This window comes from Argiope bruennichi, chromosome 9 (assembly GCF_947563725.1).
Source record: "Argiope bruennichi chromosome 9, qqArgBrue1.1, whole genome shotgun sequence".
Taxonomy (NCBI): domain Eukaryota; kingdom Metazoa; phylum Arthropoda; class Arachnida; order Araneae; family Araneidae; genus Argiope; species Argiope bruennichi.
The window spans coordinates 51937609-51959304 of NC_079159.1; the positions used below are offsets into that span (position 1 = coordinate 51937609).

At 29.6% G+C, this 21696-nt stretch overlaps 1 protein-coding gene across 1 annotated transcript in view; it reads left to right on the forward strand.

Annotated features, from left to right (window-relative positions):
* The first annotated feature begins 4253 nt into the window (after positions 1–4253).
* Positions 4254–21696, forward strand: part of LOC129984553 (uncharacterized) — a 34964-nt gene continuing 17521 nt past the window's right edge. The window contains exon 1 of the mRNA XM_056094461.1: positions 4254–4413. Within this exon, the coding sequence (XP_055950436.1) occupies positions 4351–4413 (63 nt within the window). The 5' untranslated portion in view covers positions 4254–4350. The remainder of the gene's footprint in view (positions 4414–21696) is intronic.

Here is a 21696-nt window from a genome sequence, read left to right on the forward strand (position 1 = left end):
ACTTATGTGGTTTCAAGTGTCCCAGGAGATAGATAACTTTTCGCTCCTATCTTGTTACTTACTTTCTCCGTGTGAGATGGTTACCTTGTTTTCTAATGGAAAACGACAGCAGGATCGGATTATAAAATTGATAAAACAGACAGCGCCTAATGGTCCATAACTTTGGGGGTCACAAGGAGTAGAAATATTTTTAAGGTTTATTCAAGATTATCTAATTATATGCTTGCATTTGATTCATTAGCGTCATTTGTACGTATTCAAATCAACATCAATTGCTGTTTAAATTTCAGAACATTATTTTCAGGATTTATTTTCAACTTCTCTTGCAGATGAACGTGTTTCATTTTCTTTTCAATTAGCTGAATAACTTATATGTTACAACTCGTGGAGTTGCCAAGGTGTCGAAATATTTTTAAAATTTATTCAAGTAATTCAGTTATATGTTTACATGTGATTCACAAAGGCCATTTGCACGTATTGAAATACATAGCAGTTGCCGTTTAAATGTCAGAACATTATTTTCAGGATTTATTTTCAATTTCTCTTGCAGATGAAAGTTTTTCATTTTCTTTTCAATTAGCTGAATAACTTATATGTTACAACTTGTGGAGTTGCCAAGGTGTCGAAATATTTTTAAAATTTATTCAAGTAATTCAGTTATATGTTTACATGCGGTTCACAAAGGCCATTTGCACGTATTGAAATACATAGCAGTTGCCGTTTAAATTTCAGAACATTATTTTCAGGATTTATTTTCAATTTCTCTTGCAGATGAACGTGTTTCATTTTCTTTTCAATTAGCTGAATAACTTATATGGTACAACTAGTGGAGTTGCCAAGGTGTCGAAATATTTTTAAAATTTATTCAAGTAATTAAGTTATATGTTTACATGTGGTTCACAAAGGCCATTTGCACGTATTGAAATACATAGCAGTTGCCGTTTAAATTTCAGAACATTATTTTCAGGATTTATTTTCAATTTCTCTTGCAGATGAACGTGTTTCATTTTCTTTTCAATTAGCTGAATAACTTATATGGTACAACTCGTGGAGTTGCCAAGGTGTCGAAATATTTTTAAAATTTTTTCAAGTAATTAAGTTATATGTTTACATGTGGTTCACAAAGGCCATTTGCACGTATTGAAATACATAGCAGTTGCCGTTTAAATTTCAGAACATTATTTTCTGGGTTTATTTTCGATTTCTTTTGAAGAAGAGCGTGTTTAATTTTTTCCTTTCAATTAGCTGATTAAATTATATGCTACAACTGTAATAAACTTTTTTAAATATTTAGAATGCATTAAAAAGCTTTGTAGTTATCGATTGCCATTTTGTTTAAATTTTCTGTCATTTTGAAATGCAAAGTATATTGTATGCAATAGTCTCAAATATGATCCGTAGATAAATGTTTCGTTATTTAATTCTTCTTAGCATTTATTACTCAAAAACTATCTGTATAAATATTAAATTAAAATCAATAAAAAAGTATCAAATTTCTAAGGGGAAAGAAGGCCTCAAAATTGAAATCGTCCGAGGATTCCGAAAGAGCTCAATTTGCACCTGGACAACAAAATCAGTAAATCTATGATCAATCAAAATAGATCTAATTTTATATTGACATGAAAGGAGGTACTCTTTGATTGTCTTTAAAACTTCGTCTTAAGTTTCAAGATTTCATGTAACTATAATTTTAAGGTGAACTCTACAATCAGTTTTAAAATTCCACCATCACTCATGCCTCATGAATAGAACAATTAAATTAAAGAGTTCAAAAGTTGAAAACAATGTAAAAATCGTTCTTTAGAGAAGAATATAGCTATAAAAATTGTAATTTTGAAATATATGGGTATAATGAAAAATCACTATAACACTACAGCGCTTTCAAAGGTTGATTAAATTCAAGTCATATTTTAATTATCATTATGCTAAAAAAGATGGCATTTTAAATAGGTAGTTATCGCATATTTAAAAAAAAAATCTGATATCAAATAAATATGGTCACAGAAATAAAAAGAAAACTTTCTCCATTAATGTGGAATGATCATTAAAAAAAATCGTAATGCAAACTTAGCTTATTGGATTGTAATTCAAATTTTTTGAATTTTCTATTACAATTTTGTTAAAATATTGTTTATGATTTGAATTTATTTTTATAAATTCAAAATCAAAGCGACATGAAAAAGAACTCGCCGGATGTCATTTGCACTATATATTTTGAATTTTTATAGAGTAAATGACAAATTCAATTTCTCCACACTGTTCAGTTATTGTATTTATTTATATATTTATAAAATTATTATTTTTAAAATAACACATATCTATATCTATACTTATAATAAAGCTCAATGTGTGTGTGTTGGCGCTCTACAGGCCAGACCGTTTGACATACAGCTTCCAAATTTGGTACATGTATACCTTGGAGGTTGGGAATGTGCACCTGGGGTTTCTTTTTTCGAATTTTTAATTATAATTTTAATTATTAATTAAAAACTAACTTTCCCGCCAAAACAATCTTCCATTTTCCCTACCGCCAACTTTTCCGCCAAAAAAATCTTCCATTATCCTCAGCGCCAAACGAGAAAGGCTCCAGTTTTTTTTCTCCCAACAGTAATGAGGCTAGGGTTAAAATTTTTCGGCGGATTATTTCAATCGGTTCTGTTTATTTTCTTAATGTTTGATGCATTTAAAATTAAACATTGTTAATGAATCAATCTTTCAGATTCATTCTGAAGTACTTTTGAATTAAAATAAAACAGAATAAAGGAAATTAAAAATTTCTAATCCGCATAGCGTTACCCCAACTGGCGTAGAAAAAATCACGTATTTGCGTTACGTAACCGGCGAAGAAAATTCACGCATGCGCATTCTGTTCTGATTGCTGCCATGACAACCGTTATCAATGCATGGTTTAAATTATTTTTGGGTTAGTTGCATGCTTTTGTAAGTAAATTGTATTTATGTTAGTTATATATTTTTTGTATATGCTTATAGTTTTAAGTACATCGTTTTTTAAGTAGTTTTTTTAAAACCTGTTTTCAACCGTTTATTTTAAACGATTCGTTTTATTTTCTTAGTGTTTGATGCATTTAAATTTAAACATTGTTAATGAATCGATCTGCTCATAATGAATCTAAGAAAATTTTGTTGACCAACTCTTGAGATATTACATAAATTTAAAAAGATATTCTTTAGTGCCCATAAAGTTTAAACGCTGAGTGACTCTATTTTCAGTAATCAGATTATAAAAAAATGCTTTGTTTCAGTAAAAAATATTATTATATTAATTGAAGATAAATTCTTTCCACTTTAATTTAAAGCATAAATTCTACGGGTGCTAACAGAAAATGAGAGAGATACATATTACGTTATGACTGAAGGCCTTTATAATATTATGAATGAATTATATGATAATCAAAATTTTAAGTTTTAAAATATTTTGATGAAGAAGCTATTAAAGTAGAAATTGCATAAAATATTTAATTATTAAAATTTTAACGAACATTAAGATTGGCGAACCGGCTGGTCGCCAAAGGCGGCTAGTTTTTAAATAAAATAACTTTACTTATTAAAATTGTTTACAATTACTTTATTTACTATCTATTATTTAACAAATCTTAAATATTAAAAATGAATTTTTACTGACAGTGTCGTCTTTACTTGCTGTCCTCAATTTTTAAAACTGATTATTACATTCAAAAACGATAATCTGATATAAAAATTCGAATTTTTATAGAAAGTTTTAAATTTGTCGATTTTTACTATTATATACAATATTACTACAATTATTTGTCAAGTATCATCCCACTTCACTTATTAAAATTACTTACAATTATTTTATTTATCTATTATTTAATAAATATTAAAAATGAATTTTTACTGCTATTGCCGTTTCTACTTGCTGTACTCATTTTTAAAATTGAGTATTGCTAGCAAAAAAGCTGATATAAAAATCCGAATTTTTATTATAAGATTTAAATATGTTCATTTTTACTGCTATATGCAATATTATTACATTTATTTACAAAGTACCATTGCACCCTGCTGCCCATCCTGTCTAGAAAAAGAAAGGAAAGAGCAAAGTAAAAATAAAACCACCCCTCTCCTCCATTCAGAGGGGTAGACTGTCTGCGGCATATCCACAAAGGGGTGGCGCGGCGCGCAACAGGTAGGTGGACCAATGACAGCCCGGAATCCCCATGACGTCCGTAGCGTCATTTCCGTTGGAAGGTGGTTTCACTTATCGCCCGTTTCCCTCTCTCTCTGCTCCATTCAAAAACACAGTGAACAGAGCTTGCCTTCATTGCGATTCTGCCACTAGAAAACCAGTTTTGAAAGAGAAAGCATAAAACGATGAGGCTACTCTTGTTCTCGCTCTCCGTCTTTTGTTTGCTGGCGGTCATTTCGGCCAAAAAGGTGAGTCACAATTCTGCAAGAATGTCGCTTCGAAATATGCATCAGCAAACTCTTGTAGTATGACTATAATTGATTCTGAATGCATGATTTTGCAGTGCAATTTTGTTATAATTTGCTGTGCATTCGTATATGAAAGCTTAAACATCAGATAATTATAGAGAAATATGAAACATTTTTTTTTCTTTTTATACAGCTTCTTGGGATTTTAAAAAATATATATATTTTTCTTAAAATTTATGTTTGTTTTTTTTCCAATAATGGCATATAAATGTATAGATTTCAATGCTCATAATTTTTTGGAATGTGTTTTCTATTAAATAAGCAGATTTTAATCATTGTGGTGGCTCAACTTATAAAGTTGGAAATGTTTATGCAACAAAAGTCATAAGTAATAACATTCCAATTTCTATTTAAAAAGCCGTTTTGGAATAAATAATTTAAAAAAAAAAATTCTATAAACATTAATAAACAAAACTTTTAAAGGATGGAAAGAAATTTCGATGAATTTCAATTTTTTTTAATTAAAAAAATTATTTGTAGTGGTGTCTTTCCTGAAGCAAAACAGAAATGCTAAAATAAACTTGTAGGCACCATCTTTTGATACATTTATTTAAAGATTATATTATTTTTAAAAAATATAACAAGAACATTTCAAAATGTTAACGGAAAATTCAGTTTTTATTGAAATTATTGAAACAGGCTTGTATTCATTAAACACCAATGCACCTAAATTAAGTGTGAGGGGAAAAAATAACAACTTCTGTTTATAAAAATATTTGTCTCTAGACTTCACTATTTTGAAAAACTATACAGTTTTCAAAATTCATTAGGAAGAACGTTAGAGTAAAAAATTTGTTCTATAAAAACATTCTTTAATTTAATTAGAAATATACTTTTTTATAGCTATAAAATATTAATAAAGAAATGGGGACAATTTTTTTTTTCAATTTCGATTCTATGTAAAATATATGTTTTGAAAACATGAAATAAAAATTTATGATTAAGATCTTTATATCTATTATTTAAATTGGCAGCCGATATTATTGAAAGTTAAAGTATGTTTCCGCTGTTGGTTTTGATAGAAAAAACAGCACATTATCATATATTTGTTTTCCAGATTTAGGAACGAAACTGGTAAAAATAAAATTTAAAGGATTTTCGGATTTCTAGTTCAAAACATCGTAGTGTCATAATGTTGCAAGTTTACCGTTATTTTATTTTTTAATTATATTGTCGCGATAATGCGCTCACAATAAATGGATTTGAGATCTTTGTAATTTATGTGAATATAAATTCGGCAACTAAAACAAAAATAATGCAGTAAAACTGAATAATGAAGAATATTGTAGTAAAATATTTTTAAATATACAAAAAAATTTTAAAAATACAAAAAATTTTTAAATATAAAATTTTTTTATTAAAATTAGAAAAAGCTACATGAAAATGAAATTGGTATTACCGAGAAATTTACTTTTGTAATTTTAATATGGTATAAAGATAATTTTTGTGCAATAATATATTTCGAAATTATATTAAAATGCAATACGTTTCTATTTCGATTAAAATTTAATTCAAAATCCAATTAAAGTTTTCAAAATCATTTTTAGTGAGCACCTTTTACCCAAGATGTAATTATCTACCAAATTTAGAAGCTTTAGGTTTAAGGATCTGTCTTGTAAAATATTTTGAACAGTTTTCACATGTATTTTACAATTAACTTGTCAGCCTATAATTACTACCATGTTAAGCACTGATTTGGCGTTGAAAATTAGTGATGATTCGGTTTCGTTACTTCAAAGAATCTCCACAATAATTTTGAAATACAGCTTAATATTCTCTTACATTTTAAGATTTTTTATTACCAACTATGAACTACTGGAAACAGAATTTTTTATATAAATACCAGTATCTTGGAACTTTTTATTAATGAACAAAATTGGAAAAAAAAAAAGTTATGATACTATTTACAAAATTTTACTTCAGCATCAGTTATTGAATTGTCGTCTTTCTCTTATAAAATATAATGCATAGTAACAATATGCACAAACATGATTTATAAATTTTGTTAGCAATTTCTCTACTCAAAAACTGAATTAAAAGAAACTCTAGAATTGAATATCGTGTAGTACGTGTTGCAACCAGCAGTATTTTGTTGGCTCCCAAAATTCATATTTCTTCTAGAAACAGATGGTTCCTCTCTCAAATGTCTTGTTTGTCTTTGCTTCAAGCTTGTCAATTATCCCCCCCCCCTTTACCACCGGATGTTAACTTTCCACTTCAAGAACTGTGTTTTTGCTCTTGTTTAAATTCAACTTTCTTGTCAATCACAGCAGATAACTGAGTGGGATGCTCCTCAGCATTATATGTAGTAAGATTTTTACCCTATCTCCCCTATTTTTCTTTCTCCGTTTCTGTTTTTAGATTGCTTTCTATGATAAGCAAGTTTTTCGCCTTTCGTTATCTGAGGAATTGAGCTTTTAAGGTGTTTCTAGTCTAAACATAGGTTATCTAAGGTATTCTAAGTTCATCCGGAGGTAGGCATGGAATTTTTTCAGAGATGAGATGATCATAGACTTTAGAATATGTCGAATTTTTTTTTTAAACCTTTTCAGGAATATTGACATGTATCAGTATATTTTATAATTAAGGTTTAAAAAAAAAAGAAATTGAAATTTGTTAGATAATTACTTCCTGTCGAATCACTCAATAATTAAAATAAGAAACTCATTTTGTTGCAACACTGATAATATGTTGCCACCACCTGATATGTAAATATTTTAGCGTTGATTTCGTTGTATTTATTTTATTTATTTATTTTTGTAATCATTACCTTAGAAATAGTGAGATTTTTTAAAAAATTGTTTGTTTTGCCGAACGCAAATTTAAGCTACATAATTTTTTTTAAATGCAGCCTTATAGTTATTAAAAGATATAGGTATTTTCTGCATTTTGAAATAGCATTTTTATCAGTTATTGCTCATCAAACAAAGAATGGCGGAACAAGATTACATTAGTTTTCTATAACTGCAAAAGTTTAATAGACAAAATTGGTATAGCATTGTATGTGCACTATTGTTAGATGTGCTTAATAATTTAAGGAATCTCATGTATTAAGTTAATGGAAATCTAACGAACATAAAAAGAATGATACTTAAAAAGAAAACTATCAAAAATTTTAAGAGCAAATTTTAATGTTATCGATTTTGTCCAATGTTACACATAAATATATATACAAAAGAATAGAAATTATACGAGAAATAAATTGCAAACGATTTGTTTACAAATTGAATTGTGGTGAATTATAAATATATCTTCGAATTCTGTTATCACTTTATTTTTAATAAATTTAAACAATTTTCTTATTTGAAAACTCACTCACATTGCTATGATTTTTGCAAAATTTATTTCGTTGAGCATAAAAAAAAAATTCTTAAATCTTTGTATTTCATGAGATTTAGAAACTTCAAAACTTTCATTTTTCATTGATAATTCCCTACCATGAAGGTTGAATACGCAGTCCTATTTTCATAACAATGGAACGTTAAGTGTTTTGAGATCGCTAGTTGACCTTTGCTTTCGACTATTCTTGAAATCTATTGAAGATACGATAAAGATTGTGACAGAACTCGCTACATTCCTTTTCGAACAAAGGTCGTATTGATTTATCGCAGAAATTTCCCTTTTTCTGATTCTTACAATCAAAAACAATTTGTTTTTCGACAAATTGTCAATTGAAATAACTCATCCACTATGGGGTTTAGAAATAAAAATTGCAAATTGAGCTGAAAACGTTCCTTATTTTAGCGATATTTTGAAGTGAAGATTGAGAATTAGGTAATTCCGGACTGTGATGTTTTCTAATTAATTATTGATAATATTCCACTATTTCATTCATACTTATTGTTTACCGAGTATGAATAAATGTTTTATATTATTTTTAAAAAGCAATTGATAAGTTATCAAACTGGTTATGTAATTGTATGAATGCCTTGAATGTGGATTATATTAATACCTTGAATGTAGATTAGATATTAAGGAAGTGTTTTTAAATTTCTTGTAAGGCTTTCTAATTACTCACTTTAAACACGTTGAGAAATTTAAAAAAAAATGCTGTTAAGAAATAGCTAAGCAAAGAATTCTAATTTGGCTATGAGTCAGACTAAAAACATCTGGTTGATGGAATGTATTTGTTTGACGTCAGAAAGACTCATTTAAAACTCTCGAAGAGACTGTTTAAAATTCGCATCGTCTTGTTGATTTTCTTTCGATCTTAGAAGTGGAAGAATGTATTCCATAACTTGCTTTGCCGTATGTGCATAATTTCATCAGTAGCTTAAATGGCATAATGCGTAGATAAACGGTCGTGACTTGGAGAGTTTTTCTATCTTCTGTTTACACAGCTTTCAGTTGCTGCATATAAAAATACAGGTGCGTATTTAATTGAAGAGTGAGCGTTAGGATCTAATCTAAGCATCCAAACACTAATTTTTAAACGAATCAGTGTTTAGATGCTTGGATGATGACGAGTTAGGATCTTAGAAGCGAAATTATATTAGAAAGAAATAGTTAGTGGATATAATGTTGCTTTCAGTAATGTAATTACACACTATTTTTTTGGAACAATTTTTGGAATCAGCAATTGTATCTCGAGATCTATAACACATAGCGAAAATATTTATGAATTAAGTGTATAACCTATCTCTTGACAAACATAGGCGTATGTGCCGTTCAACATATAACTGTCATTTAACATTAACTTAAAATATAAATTCCAAAATTAATCTAGCCTGTCACTTTCCCCATGAGTATAAATTGACATTGTTATAATAATGTAGAACGTCACCTATTTCACCTCATTCTTAAACTAACTTTGATTAGAACCTATTTCAGAAAAACTGGCACGCGCTAAAATTTGAAAATAAATAAGAAAATTAACATTAATTTACGGTAAATAAGAAGAATTTAATTTAAGGATTAGCTCAGTAAGTCTTAATAGATATTTGTAACGTTTTAGCTGAATTTTCCATTCTGTTTTTACTTCTCTTCGCCATAAACAGGCGAAAGCTTAATAAATAGGCTGTAAATATTTACCGCCCCAACTAGAAGTCACACCAACAATCCATGAAACACTCATTGTTATATGATATGTATTTTAAAATTATATTAAAAAGTTAAAAATTGAACTAATTCCATTACTGGACAGTTTAGAATGCAAATTACTAATTTTACGTTATTATTATTATTTCATTGCTATTTTTTGACTACTAAAACAATGTAAAAACCGCTACTGGAATTTAATCGTTTTAACTTTTACTTAACAACCACATTCATACAAATTGTGATTTTTCACATATTCCAATTAAAATCTGTAATATTTTATTAACTGCGCTATACTAAAATGATGATATAGTATAAGAATAAAATTATTTTTAAAAAAATAAAGTAAAGGGGGAAAAATCGTAAACTATCGAAATCGTTTTATAAGGAAGCGTAGCATTTATTATTATATGAAATATAAAGAAAAAAAAATGTATTTTATATTAATTATAGACAAAACCGTTTATTATTTGAATAAAATATTACCAAAATCGATAGTAATAAAGAGAAATGCGTCAATATGATTAAGTTTGGGTATGCACCAGTAATTAATTGCTCAATACATACGTCAATAATTAACCGCAAGCGGTAGAATTGACGTATATCTATGAACTTCTGATTATTTTTGCTTTTGACAACGTCAGATGCTGTTTCTAACAATAAATTATGAGTCTATTTTTACACGGCGCATTACATTTCCTATTGATATTGACGATTTAGTAGTACCAGGAATGAAAACATTGCGCAACTAGATTGTGTGCGCTGTACTTCTTTTTTCTAATGGAAATGTGAGACCATTCATTTTTCAATCAGTTGTTCCTATTGATTGCATTGTCGGTTAGTTCCGCTCTATTTATTTCCTGTGCACACACGAGTCGGTAGCCTCTGAAAAGTTTGTCTCATTCAACAAAACTCGGTATGGTTTATGTCATTTCCGTACAAAGGAGAACTGAAAATTACTCGGAAAAGCAAGCTACGTGTTTCTGATAATTTCCTTGGAAAAAAAGTTAGTGTTTCAGAGAAACAAAAATTTCTTTTCTTTGTCATGCAAGTGACATTAAAAATGTCACTGAACCATGTGAGTGGGTTTAGAAGAATAATTTTTACGCCGGACGTTCGTTTTCAGAATCACTGAAACAAATAAATTGTTTTTGAGTTTTAAGAAGAAAATTTCTTAAGGTAAAAAAAAAAAAAAAATGTTAAAAAATACAGATAAAAAATATTTATTAAATTATTTTTCCTTCCAAATAAAAATAAAAATATTTACTGAATGTTTTCGTGCGTGTTTAAAATTAAATTTACATATCCAGTATTATTTTGACTTCCGAAAAATTGTCGCTTGCAACTTAAGAATAAGAATAAATTTCATTTTAAAATAATTTGGAGGTTTTTTAAACAAAAATGTTAAAACAAAAAGATAGATAAAAAAATATTTATTAAATTATTTTTCCTTGCAAATAAACAAAAATATTTACTGAATATTTTTGTGCGTATTTAGAATTAAATTTATACTGCCAGTGTTATTCTGACTTCGGAAAAATTATCGTTTGCAACTTACGAACAAGATTTAATTTCGTTTAAAGATCATTTGCTTTTGTCATTCAATAAAATACTGAAGTTTAGTTGAAAAAAATTCTGATGAAAATGTATTTATTTTGACTTTGAAACGAATTGTCAACTTCATAGTAATTTAGTATTCCCGATAGTGCCGTAGAGTATGAAATAAATGTACTTTTATAAATGGTTATAACTAGAACAACAATTGTGCAACAATTAGTTAATGTTCCTTACGTCCTCAAGATTAGACGTCTATTTCCGTTTCCGTATTTTCTCCTCCTCCCCCATCCTAGTTTTCGAAATTAGCCACCACGAAAGTGTTTTAAAAGACGTTGATTATTTGACGTAATTATTCGCCTAACTGCTTTGTTGACAGACTGCTCTATATTTAGATGGAAAAATATGTTTAAAATTACAGAGCAATAAAAAATACTAAAAAATTTTGTGGTTTAAATTATTTGTAATTGCTTTTAAGAGCAATGACTTCATGGGATATAGTTGAAAATTGACAGATTGTGTAATCATATGTTAGAGAATTCTAATGTCATTCATTCGTTAAAGAAGTATAATTATTCGGTACCCCCTAAAACTGCAATATCAAATTTATCTAAAATCTCGGTCAATGCAGTATCAAAGTTTCGGAATTATACTGCTATTTTCTCTATTCAGTAAGTAGTATAGATATTTCTGTTTAGCCGATGTAATAAAAGAAACTGGATTTAAGTCTGAGCTTTTGGAAGACAAAAATTCCATGATTTAACGAATGTATTTAAATCTTTGTTTTATACTATAATATTTTTACAAAAGATTAAGACTATTTTAAAATCAAATAACTGCTTTTAAGTTCAGAGGCTAAAATTAGACTGAATTTATAATGAAATCCTTTATATGGAAAAAATATGAGGAGAGAATTCACTTGATTATTTAAAGGTTTCAGTTAATTTTGTTATGTTAATAATCTGAATTGAAGGAGATTAAGGAATTGAATTTATGTTAATAATCTGAACACGAGGTTACTTTGGAGTGAATCGTGTTATTTGAAACCGTTGCACGATCAAAAAACGATACCTGCTCATATTTCTAAGCAACGCTAACAAGTGAGCTTTTGATCCTTGATGTCAGAATTATTGAGACCAAATCTACACATTCCATGGATTTTTAGGAATTCGGGCTTCGAATCTAGAACCGTCTTATCCAGAAACTGAGACTGTCACCGGGTTACAAATGTATCCATTGGCCTGACTGACTCTAAACACTGTAGCAACCAAAATAATAATAAATAATGTTTCGAAATACATGATTTACTTTTTTTTTTATCAGCCCTCCTCTTATGAATCATAAATTTGGCTATAAATTACTAATCATAAATTTGGCTATAAACTGTACTGAAGATTACAATTCATTTAGCACTCGTTTGCTGTTTTACGACTTGTAAAAATGTAAATTTCCCTTTCATCGGCGTCTTTATTACAAGACTCGCTATAATTTCTAAGAGCAACCACTCATTAAAATGCGTTGATGTAATGAGTCTACATTTAAAATAAGGGTTATAAAATGAGATGCTTATATTATCCACGAGTTTTATTGCTTATACTTTTAGGGTCTTTATCATATATATGTTAACGTAATCAACTCATTAATATTAATACTAAAAGCGACATTCGCTGTCTTAATAATAGCTACTTTTTCTAACATCGACCTTTAATTCACTGACTTCGTATAATGTTATTTTTTCCCTACATGCAATTCTTTTGTAAGCCTGCTTTCCCATACAACTTTGCAAATATATCTGAAGATCCATATGCTCTCTCCGATGTCGTAATTCTGTATTTATATTCCAATGTACATCACAATGTACTCTAGGCCGTTCATGAATTCTTGCAAAAAAGAGAGAGAATATTTTTGGTTTGGAATAGAGAACTGCAATTCATTCTATATGCCATCAGAATAAGATGAAAAGTAATTTACTACTGCAAAGACATTGATGAATGTTCTTTTAAAAAAAAAAATCTAGAGTTCCTGGGCAGATTCATATACCTCAAGAAGTACTGTCAGCATTCAAAGCCTATTACTGCCCGTATTACTTCAGTAAAGTAAACAAAAGCTTATTATCAATTGCTAACCAACTTACTTATATGAAGCATTATATAAATGAGGAAATAATAGATATGCTGGGCTACTGAATTGGCTTCCACGTTTTTTGGAACATCATCGTTAGGGGGCATATGAAGAAATAACTAGATGCCTCTAATTCTCAATCTTTTATACCATTATAATAAGGAAAGTAGCATTATTTCGATTTTATGACATTATAGTGAACGTTGATACTAGCGCAATTGGTATTCATCTTGCTATTCATGTGTATCATAACACCCTTTGTTTTATACAACAAAAACAACATATATAACTTTCATTTTTAAAACCAGCGGGAATGGTTTCCACAAAACTTTCTCGTATACTCTAATAAATGTGTCGTGCCAGAGAACGACACTTACATTGCTTTGGCGTACAATAGTTATGAAATATTAATCTTTGGCGTGAATATAGCATTTTCACTGAATTTATCGTGTCATCTTTGGCGAGTTATTTGGAGATTAATCCCTGGCATGTCGTTAATAGTATCGGAAACTCGAATTTGTGTTTTAGACGCATTTTTTCTCAACCTGTTGAAACAAAATTGGACACAAAATTACACTCATAATCACAAAATTCCGTACGAAATTTGATATATTTAAGTCATGGTGTTTTTGAATTATCACGTTTATACGTTCCTGAAAGTACAGACCGACAGACTCATCAACTCATAGTAGGATTTGGCTCAGAATTTGAAAACACTACATATGTCAATTTATATTATATATATTTAGCCCTCTTTATTTATATATATATATTATTTATATATCTAGCCCTCTTCGTTTTGTTAACTTATATTCGAAAAGCCGGACTTCCTCCGAACAGATTTCACTCAAAATTTGATAGAAATCTATAAATTTGATGAAAAGACCGTATACCAAATTTCAATCGTCTAACTCAAAACGTTTTTGAGTTATCTTTGTTACAGACAGGCAGGCTGGCATTTTCCAAAAATGTATTTTTCGAGCTCATAGTCTAAAACATGAAATCTCGCAAAATCTCGATTTTGAATTTTTTGGTGATTACTATATTTTTTCTATACTACGATACGAGAAGGTAAAAATGCTGTAAAACTTTAATTTAAACCAAAACTTTTTAACTGTTAGACGCGGAATAACAAGGAGTAGTGATGTTCTACTTCCTCGTATATGATTTGTATGTTATGATTTGTATTTAACATTGTCTTAGAGGCAAGAATCTCAAGCTTGCATTTGTAAATCCATTGATCAACCGAACTCAAAATTTGATACAAATCTATATTTTAATGTTGAAATTACATACAAAATTTCATTTAACTAGTTAAATTTCTCAGTTTTAGCGTTCTCAATTACGCGAATAGACCGCTTATTAAATTGTCAACTGGTTGATGGATTTGATCCAGCATTTAATTCATATCTGCAACTCTGGTGTTAAAGCCGTATGACGAATGTCATTTATCATTTGACATTTTTTTTTTCAGTTGTCGTGTTCACAAGCACCCAGATGGTTAGGCAGTCTTCATGCAACTTGACAGTCAGTCACTTTTCATTTCATCCAAAATTTGATATAATTCTAGAGCTTTGGAGGATCACATACCAAATTTCGTTTTCTTATCGCCGTCTTTGACTATCAAGTTCACTGACATGCATATTTCCAGATTTTTTGGGGGACGTAGAGATGACTCAATGTTCATATTCTCGAAGGCGAATTGATTGACTATTTAAGTACTTCTCTCTTGTGTATTTAATATAAGATAAAGTAAAAAGTATGTTCAAAAAAATTATAAAAATTAAAAAAAAATTATTAGACAAACCAATAAAAATGCATATTATTTAAAACAAAATATCCGATTTAAAATTAAGCATTAAGTAATATTAGATATTTTTTTAAATCCTAACATTATAGAAATGATGTCATATTAAGCATACACGAATGAAAGAAGTTTTAACACAAATTTTTACATAAAATTGTGTATCCTAATTACTAAAAGTTAGAAACATGCTTCTATGAATCTTAAAAAATTACATAGTTTCAAAATCATGACATTTACTTGATAACAACAGATGTAAACTTATTTTTCCAAGGTCACATTTTATTACTTTTGTCGGTTCATAATTGGCCTACCAAACACGGCAAAAAAAAAAAAAGTGTGAGAGAGCTTTCTCATTGTCGGCATTTGTTAGTCAGTGCTTACCACTGGGTATCACGCGATGGTTTTTTTATCTCTCGATCACAACCACTTTCCGCTTTACCTAATTAACCCCAACACAACCAAATACTAATTAGCCAAATACTCTCTGACCTCATTATACGAAAGAGAAAACCTTGGTGCACGAAATTCAAGCAACTTAAATCGCTTTTCGTGATGCTAATTGATGCGGCCTTAAATATTTCGTGCTATTAAATTGTGGCCTCAGAAACATTTAAACTTTCTGCACCGAACACTTAGCTCTTGCTCTTTAAATTAACTACCGTCTCATGTTGTGAATTTTTGTTTTGGTGGGATTTTTTGTTGTCTTTTGTTCTTCGTGTTGCCGATCGATTTATTATTTCATTAGTGGTAGTTTGTAATCTTTGGGAACTCGTGGTGGTTTTTTAATCCACCTGCTGTTGAGTAATTAGTTTGTTGGAGGTGAGATATGAACTGCGATTGGTGATGATTAATTACAGGGCAGATGGGTTTATTAGTTATCGGAAGCTTTTTTGTAATTGATGAAAGAAACGTGGTTAACAAATGTGGTGACATTAGTAACTATCTTAGTTATTGTGATATTTTGGAAATGCTTACAGAATTTTATGGAGTTTATTATATTCTAACGGAAAAAATGTGATTTATAGCATGGTTTAAACTAGTAACTATTTTGAAATTAGTAATAACTTTTTAAGTAAATGCAAGAGTGTTTAGATTTTAAAGAGTTAGAATTATTTTACATTGACAAGGAAAATTATTTAGAAGCTAACTTTTTGGAATATTAAAGCTAATTGAATATTCTTTAAAGCGATTTACTTCTTGATAAATAACAAACCGGTACATAGTGTATTTAATTCAAATTTGGCATGCTTTTTTTTCTGTCGAGTTAGTAAAATTAAGTAATGCGCGTACTATAACTTGGAATGTCTCGTTAGTTAGCTTAAATATTTTGAACATAAATAGAGGGCGCTCTAGAGTTTGGATTTCAATCAAGGTGATATAATTTTGGAGTCAGATTGGGAGAAAATAATGGATAAAATTCAGTAAATAAATAGAATTGAAAAATATTGAGAAACAATAAAAAAATAGGAAGATATGAGGAAACTAAATAATACTAGTACGTTTAAAAATTCCGAATTTTAAAAAAAATATTTTCCAAACGTAACTAAATTAGGCCATTTCCTGTTGAACATGCGAAGAGTATCAGTTTACCTGTTAATCAGAATAGTTTTCATTATTTCAAATAAATACAGCTCATGGTTGCTGATATTCAAAATTTTCTTTCGCGGGAAAGACCAAATACTGGATGTTCTGTCACGTTAAGGAAATGCCTTTACTGATGTTCGCATTCGGCACTTCCATAAACAGCCTATTCTTCTTATCTCGAACATGTTCATTTTCCCTCGGATGAATATTTGCTTCGTTCCGAGGAGGTGCAGAGAAAACGATTCTTTCGGAAAGTGCAAGAGCAGAACTGTTATATGCTTTTACATCACTGTATTAACAATGATAAAAATGTGCAACTGCGCAAGAAAGTTATTTCGAAGAGAACAGCACATAAATAGGTTTCTGTTTATATCCATTCCCCCTTAATTATATTTCTGAATTCTTTGAACATAATACTTCCTTCTTTCAATTTTAAAAAAATAAATTTTTATACATTTTTTTTCTATGTAGAGTAAAAATAAGACAAAATAATTTATCCAGAATGAATATTTTTTTAAAAAATTGTCTAATTAACTTTTTTGTGATGAATTACTGATAAATAGAAACAAACACAAAACAAGCACTTCACTCAAATGCATGGCAAGTCTGGAACAGATTTTTTAAAAATCCTGGTTATCTGTTCACTTTAAATGTGCAATTACAACTGAAAGATGAGCCGTTCACGATTTCTACTAATATTTTTCGTTTGGATTAGGATCTGTACAGTTTTATCTTACTTTTATTCTTAAGAAAATGAATATCTGTTTTATTTCGACGGATCAATTTATACACTTCATAATAATGCTTCATGTATTATTTAATTAGATGAGAATTTGTGATGGATTAGTCACGGGAAATTATCTCATGCTAGATTTTTCACTCGTCTGCTATCAAGCTGTTAATTTGTTGGAATGAGATACGAACCACGATTGTAGATGATTAATTATACAATAAATGAATTCATTAGTTATCTGATAAATAACATATTATTATAAGGGATGAAACGGTTTTATTTCTAAAGAATTAAACGTGATTCACAAACATGGTGCAAACTAGCAACTTATGTTTGTTTGTTTGTTTCTTATGGCACTTGCCACTGACAAGCCCGCTGTTACGAAGACAGCGATTTAAGCCTGAGGGGGAACGTCAACTAGGGCCAAGAGTACGACTTTGCCACTCACGCATCATTCATTCGCTTGCACAACCCCTTTTTACAGGAGGGCACATTCACACATCTCACAGATAGAACAACAGAAGAACAACCATGCCCAAACCGGGACTCGAACCAGGGACGCCCAGATCACGGGGAAGACGCGCTACCCCTATGCCAGGACGCCGGCACTAGCAACTTATAAATATTATAAATGTGACTTCAAGAGTTATGAAGTTTGGTTCATTATGCCCCGTATATTACTTTTTCACTCCATCGTAAACTGAAAAAATAATGAAATCCCGAAAAAATTAAACCTCGAGATTTTGATGAACTTCCATGCTTTAGATCTCCCCAAGTCCAAAAATACATTTTTTGAAATTATATTTGTCTATCTGTGACTCGATGCATAGACTTCTTCCTTTCTTTTTTTATTTCATATAAGAAGGTAAACGGAGAAGCCGACAGACGGACGAGAAGTGTCTTCCGGTGCTTCTTCCTCATGTCTGCAATTCTTTTTACATAATCATAACAGTCACTGGCACAAGACATAAAGCGGTTCTATGTAATGTTAATTATTTGAGAACGTGATAATTTTAAAACATGCCAAACGAATCAGATTTAGCATGCGTCTGCAGTCAAAATTGGCGAATTTTGTCAAATTCTTAGTGCCAGTTTTCAGATGAAAGTCGACCCTCTTACATTTAAATTTGATAACGCAGACGCTTTTTGGCACATGGTTTTATCACTAGAATGATAAATTTGAATCGAATTTTAGGCCATATCTGTCAAAGAGTTTCTGTCTGTCGGTATTTTTATTATGTGTATGTGATCGTGATTATTCAAAAAATGCAACAAACTAAATAAATGAAATCTGGTACGAGATCTTGACTCTAAAGTTATAGATTTGTTTCAAACTTCTTGCGATCATTGGAAGAGGTCTCAAACTGTATATTCTATTCTGTTCATTATATAACGTCGTTAAACGCAAAACACTCGATGATGTGTATGTAAGCGAAAAAAATCGAGAGGAAAAAACTACCTTCCGTTTATTAATATTTGTTCCCTATTATGTTACACTTTTTTAATATTTTGTTTTTATTTGCTATTCTTCCCTTGAAAAACGAATTCTAATTCGCTCAAAAAATTCACCCGAGAAGAGTGAGCATTCTTTTCAAAGTCACAATTCTTCCTTTTTTTTTGTGTGATATATATATATATAAAAGGCAAAATTGAAATACTTTCGGATAATAAATTATACTTTAAAATAAACTACGATTCCCAAGCTTATTGTCCTGGATAAAATCCAAATATTTGAGAACAATATAAATGGAAATTCACGGTTACTGACCGTGCTATCATTATTTCAGACTTCATATCTTAAAACCTTGGATATTACTAGCTGACTTGTCTTTAAAATTGAGAGAAAATTACTATGTAAGAAAGCGTTGCAACCATTAATTTTGAGCTGGTGATAGATCGTAAAGTAGCCCACTTTTCACTTCGAGACCTGGGAAGGATCCATTTGTCATTCTTTAACGACGTACCAAGTAGCGGGTTTTATACTTTTCCTCGGTCTTAACTGCTGTTCAAATTGAAGAAAAGTGCGAAGCGATACTTTTCTAAGAAATTTCAAGGTCGGATGAGCGAAATAGTAGATATTTTAGTGAAAAAGGCTGAATTTGTGTCAATTTCTTTTGTTTCATTCGCATATTCAGAAGAAGAGTGGTATCTTAGAGGTTTCCCTCAGTCACTGACAACTAGTTGATAGTGCAACGGAAATTATGGGATAAATCATTACTTAAAGTCCAGTAACTCTGAAAACGATTCTTTTTTTCATTCAAAATCCCGTTTCAGTAATAATTAGTCATTAGACCGTCTATAAATGGCAATTTGCCCCCAATCTGGAGTATTTATTAAGAACATAATTAAAATGTCGATATTTGTAGATCAATTACAAAGAAAGTATTGGGCAAAACGTAACGCCATTTCGTACGTTCATGTTATTTAAATGATAAATTCCATGATAAATGCATAAAGAAAAAAGTTAACATCTTGTTATCATGGCAAAGGTGGTGGCGCTGCCGGCTGAATTTGTTAAGTAAAATAAGCCTAGCAATTAAATAATTTTTTTTCTGTGATTGATTAAAATTTAATGGATATCTTAAAGCAGGAAAAAATTTTGGGTAATTGCATTTTATTTTTAACATTTAATTGAATTTTTACTCATTTTCGTTAGCATTATTTGCTGACATTATAATTCAGAGCCTACTTCTTATTTTGCATCTTTTATTACGTTATTTTTGTTTACAAAATTTGTTTAACATGTTTTCTTTCATTATAGTTCAATATTCTAAAAAAAGTATTAACGATTGTAGAACATATATTTCAATCGAACTTTTGAAATGCAGTTTCTTGTGTTTCGTAGATCGATTAAATTATCCTCATTTAAAGATCACAGAAGCCGTTTTAAATTACCCAACAAAGAAAAATTATTGGGATTAAAATCAGACGAACAAAATTTATGTAATTCACATTCATACAACTTTTATTGCAAAAAGATGAATTGTAGCGGCGGGGAGGATGCAATTTTGAAAAAATAGTTTATCTTAACACATAATAAATAATAAACTATTGGTCCATAAAATATGAATCAATCATATGAAGCATTTTTTCCCTATTTTCCTTACTTTTCTTACTTCTTTATGTCCATGCTCATCCTGCAATAATATTTTTGCTTCTGTTAGCGGAACTGTGATTCTCCCCTGCTATATTAATCGATTCCCCATTTTCAAAATAATAAATATATAAAATGTGTTTCCTTTGGGGCGATACTTACAAATCGTGTTATTTATTAGCATAGATGAAAAAATAAAGGATTCCAATTTTAAAAAACACACAACTTCAAATATGTTTATTGGTAAAATTTTAGTGAAATTGTATAGTATTTGCTGGTACATATATGCTGATGCAGTTTTAGCGACCCCGAAATTAATATATGGAACTTCTCTTGGAATTAAGACCATAGATAAAGAAATTGAAAATAAACTTTGTTAAAAAAAAGATGAATAAAAATAATTATTCAAGTTGAATATATTTTATTTCATTTCTTAGATCCATTCTGGTTCTTAATTCTAAAATTTATCAATCAAAACTAGTCTTAAGAACACGTTTTTCCCCCGGATCCATGCAAATACCTAACATTATATTACAGAAAGAAATTATTTAAAAAAAATCAATTCAAAGCTTTGATTTCTTTTTGAATAGAACATTTGGAATTAGTAGCGCCGTTTTATTATTTTATTTTCCATCTCTTCTATAATGTTTTTCCAAAGAAAAAAAAAAGCCTCGAAACTGTCCTCTTTGTTTAAAGGAAGGCGAGGTCCTTTTTATACGTCTAAAATTATTGGCTTTTCGTTCTAAAAAAGAATGAATGGGGTAGGCTTATCTTTCGCTGATTTAGATGACCGATCTTCAAGACATATCTTTCGTCCTGTCCTCACTAGCTGATGATAAATTCTGGCCACCAGGAAGGGAAACGGATAAAAATGGCGTGGCTTCTCCTTAAAAATGGGAGCGTTATATTTCAAACTTGAAAAATGGGATTCATGATTTGTGGAATGTGCCATCTGGCCCAGCTGTCTGTTCGGAAAATTTCTGATTTATTTTTGGAAAAGATTGCTAGAAATGCCCAATGTTTATTTAGTATAAATGATATCAATGGAATTGTTGAATCTTTATTTTTCAAACGATTTCTGTGATCTGCAGAAAAGTTGCTTGTTTCTCGAACATTTTGTGATTGTTTAAAATCTAAAAATGGATGCACATCTGATTTTTTTTCGTTCATTTATAGTTTAGTTCTAATTATGTCTGTTGTTTGCAATCACAAATATGTTTGACTTTCTTTATAAGATAAAGATTTCAATGATAAGGGTCTTGATATAAGTGGTATTCGAATCAGAAGGATAAA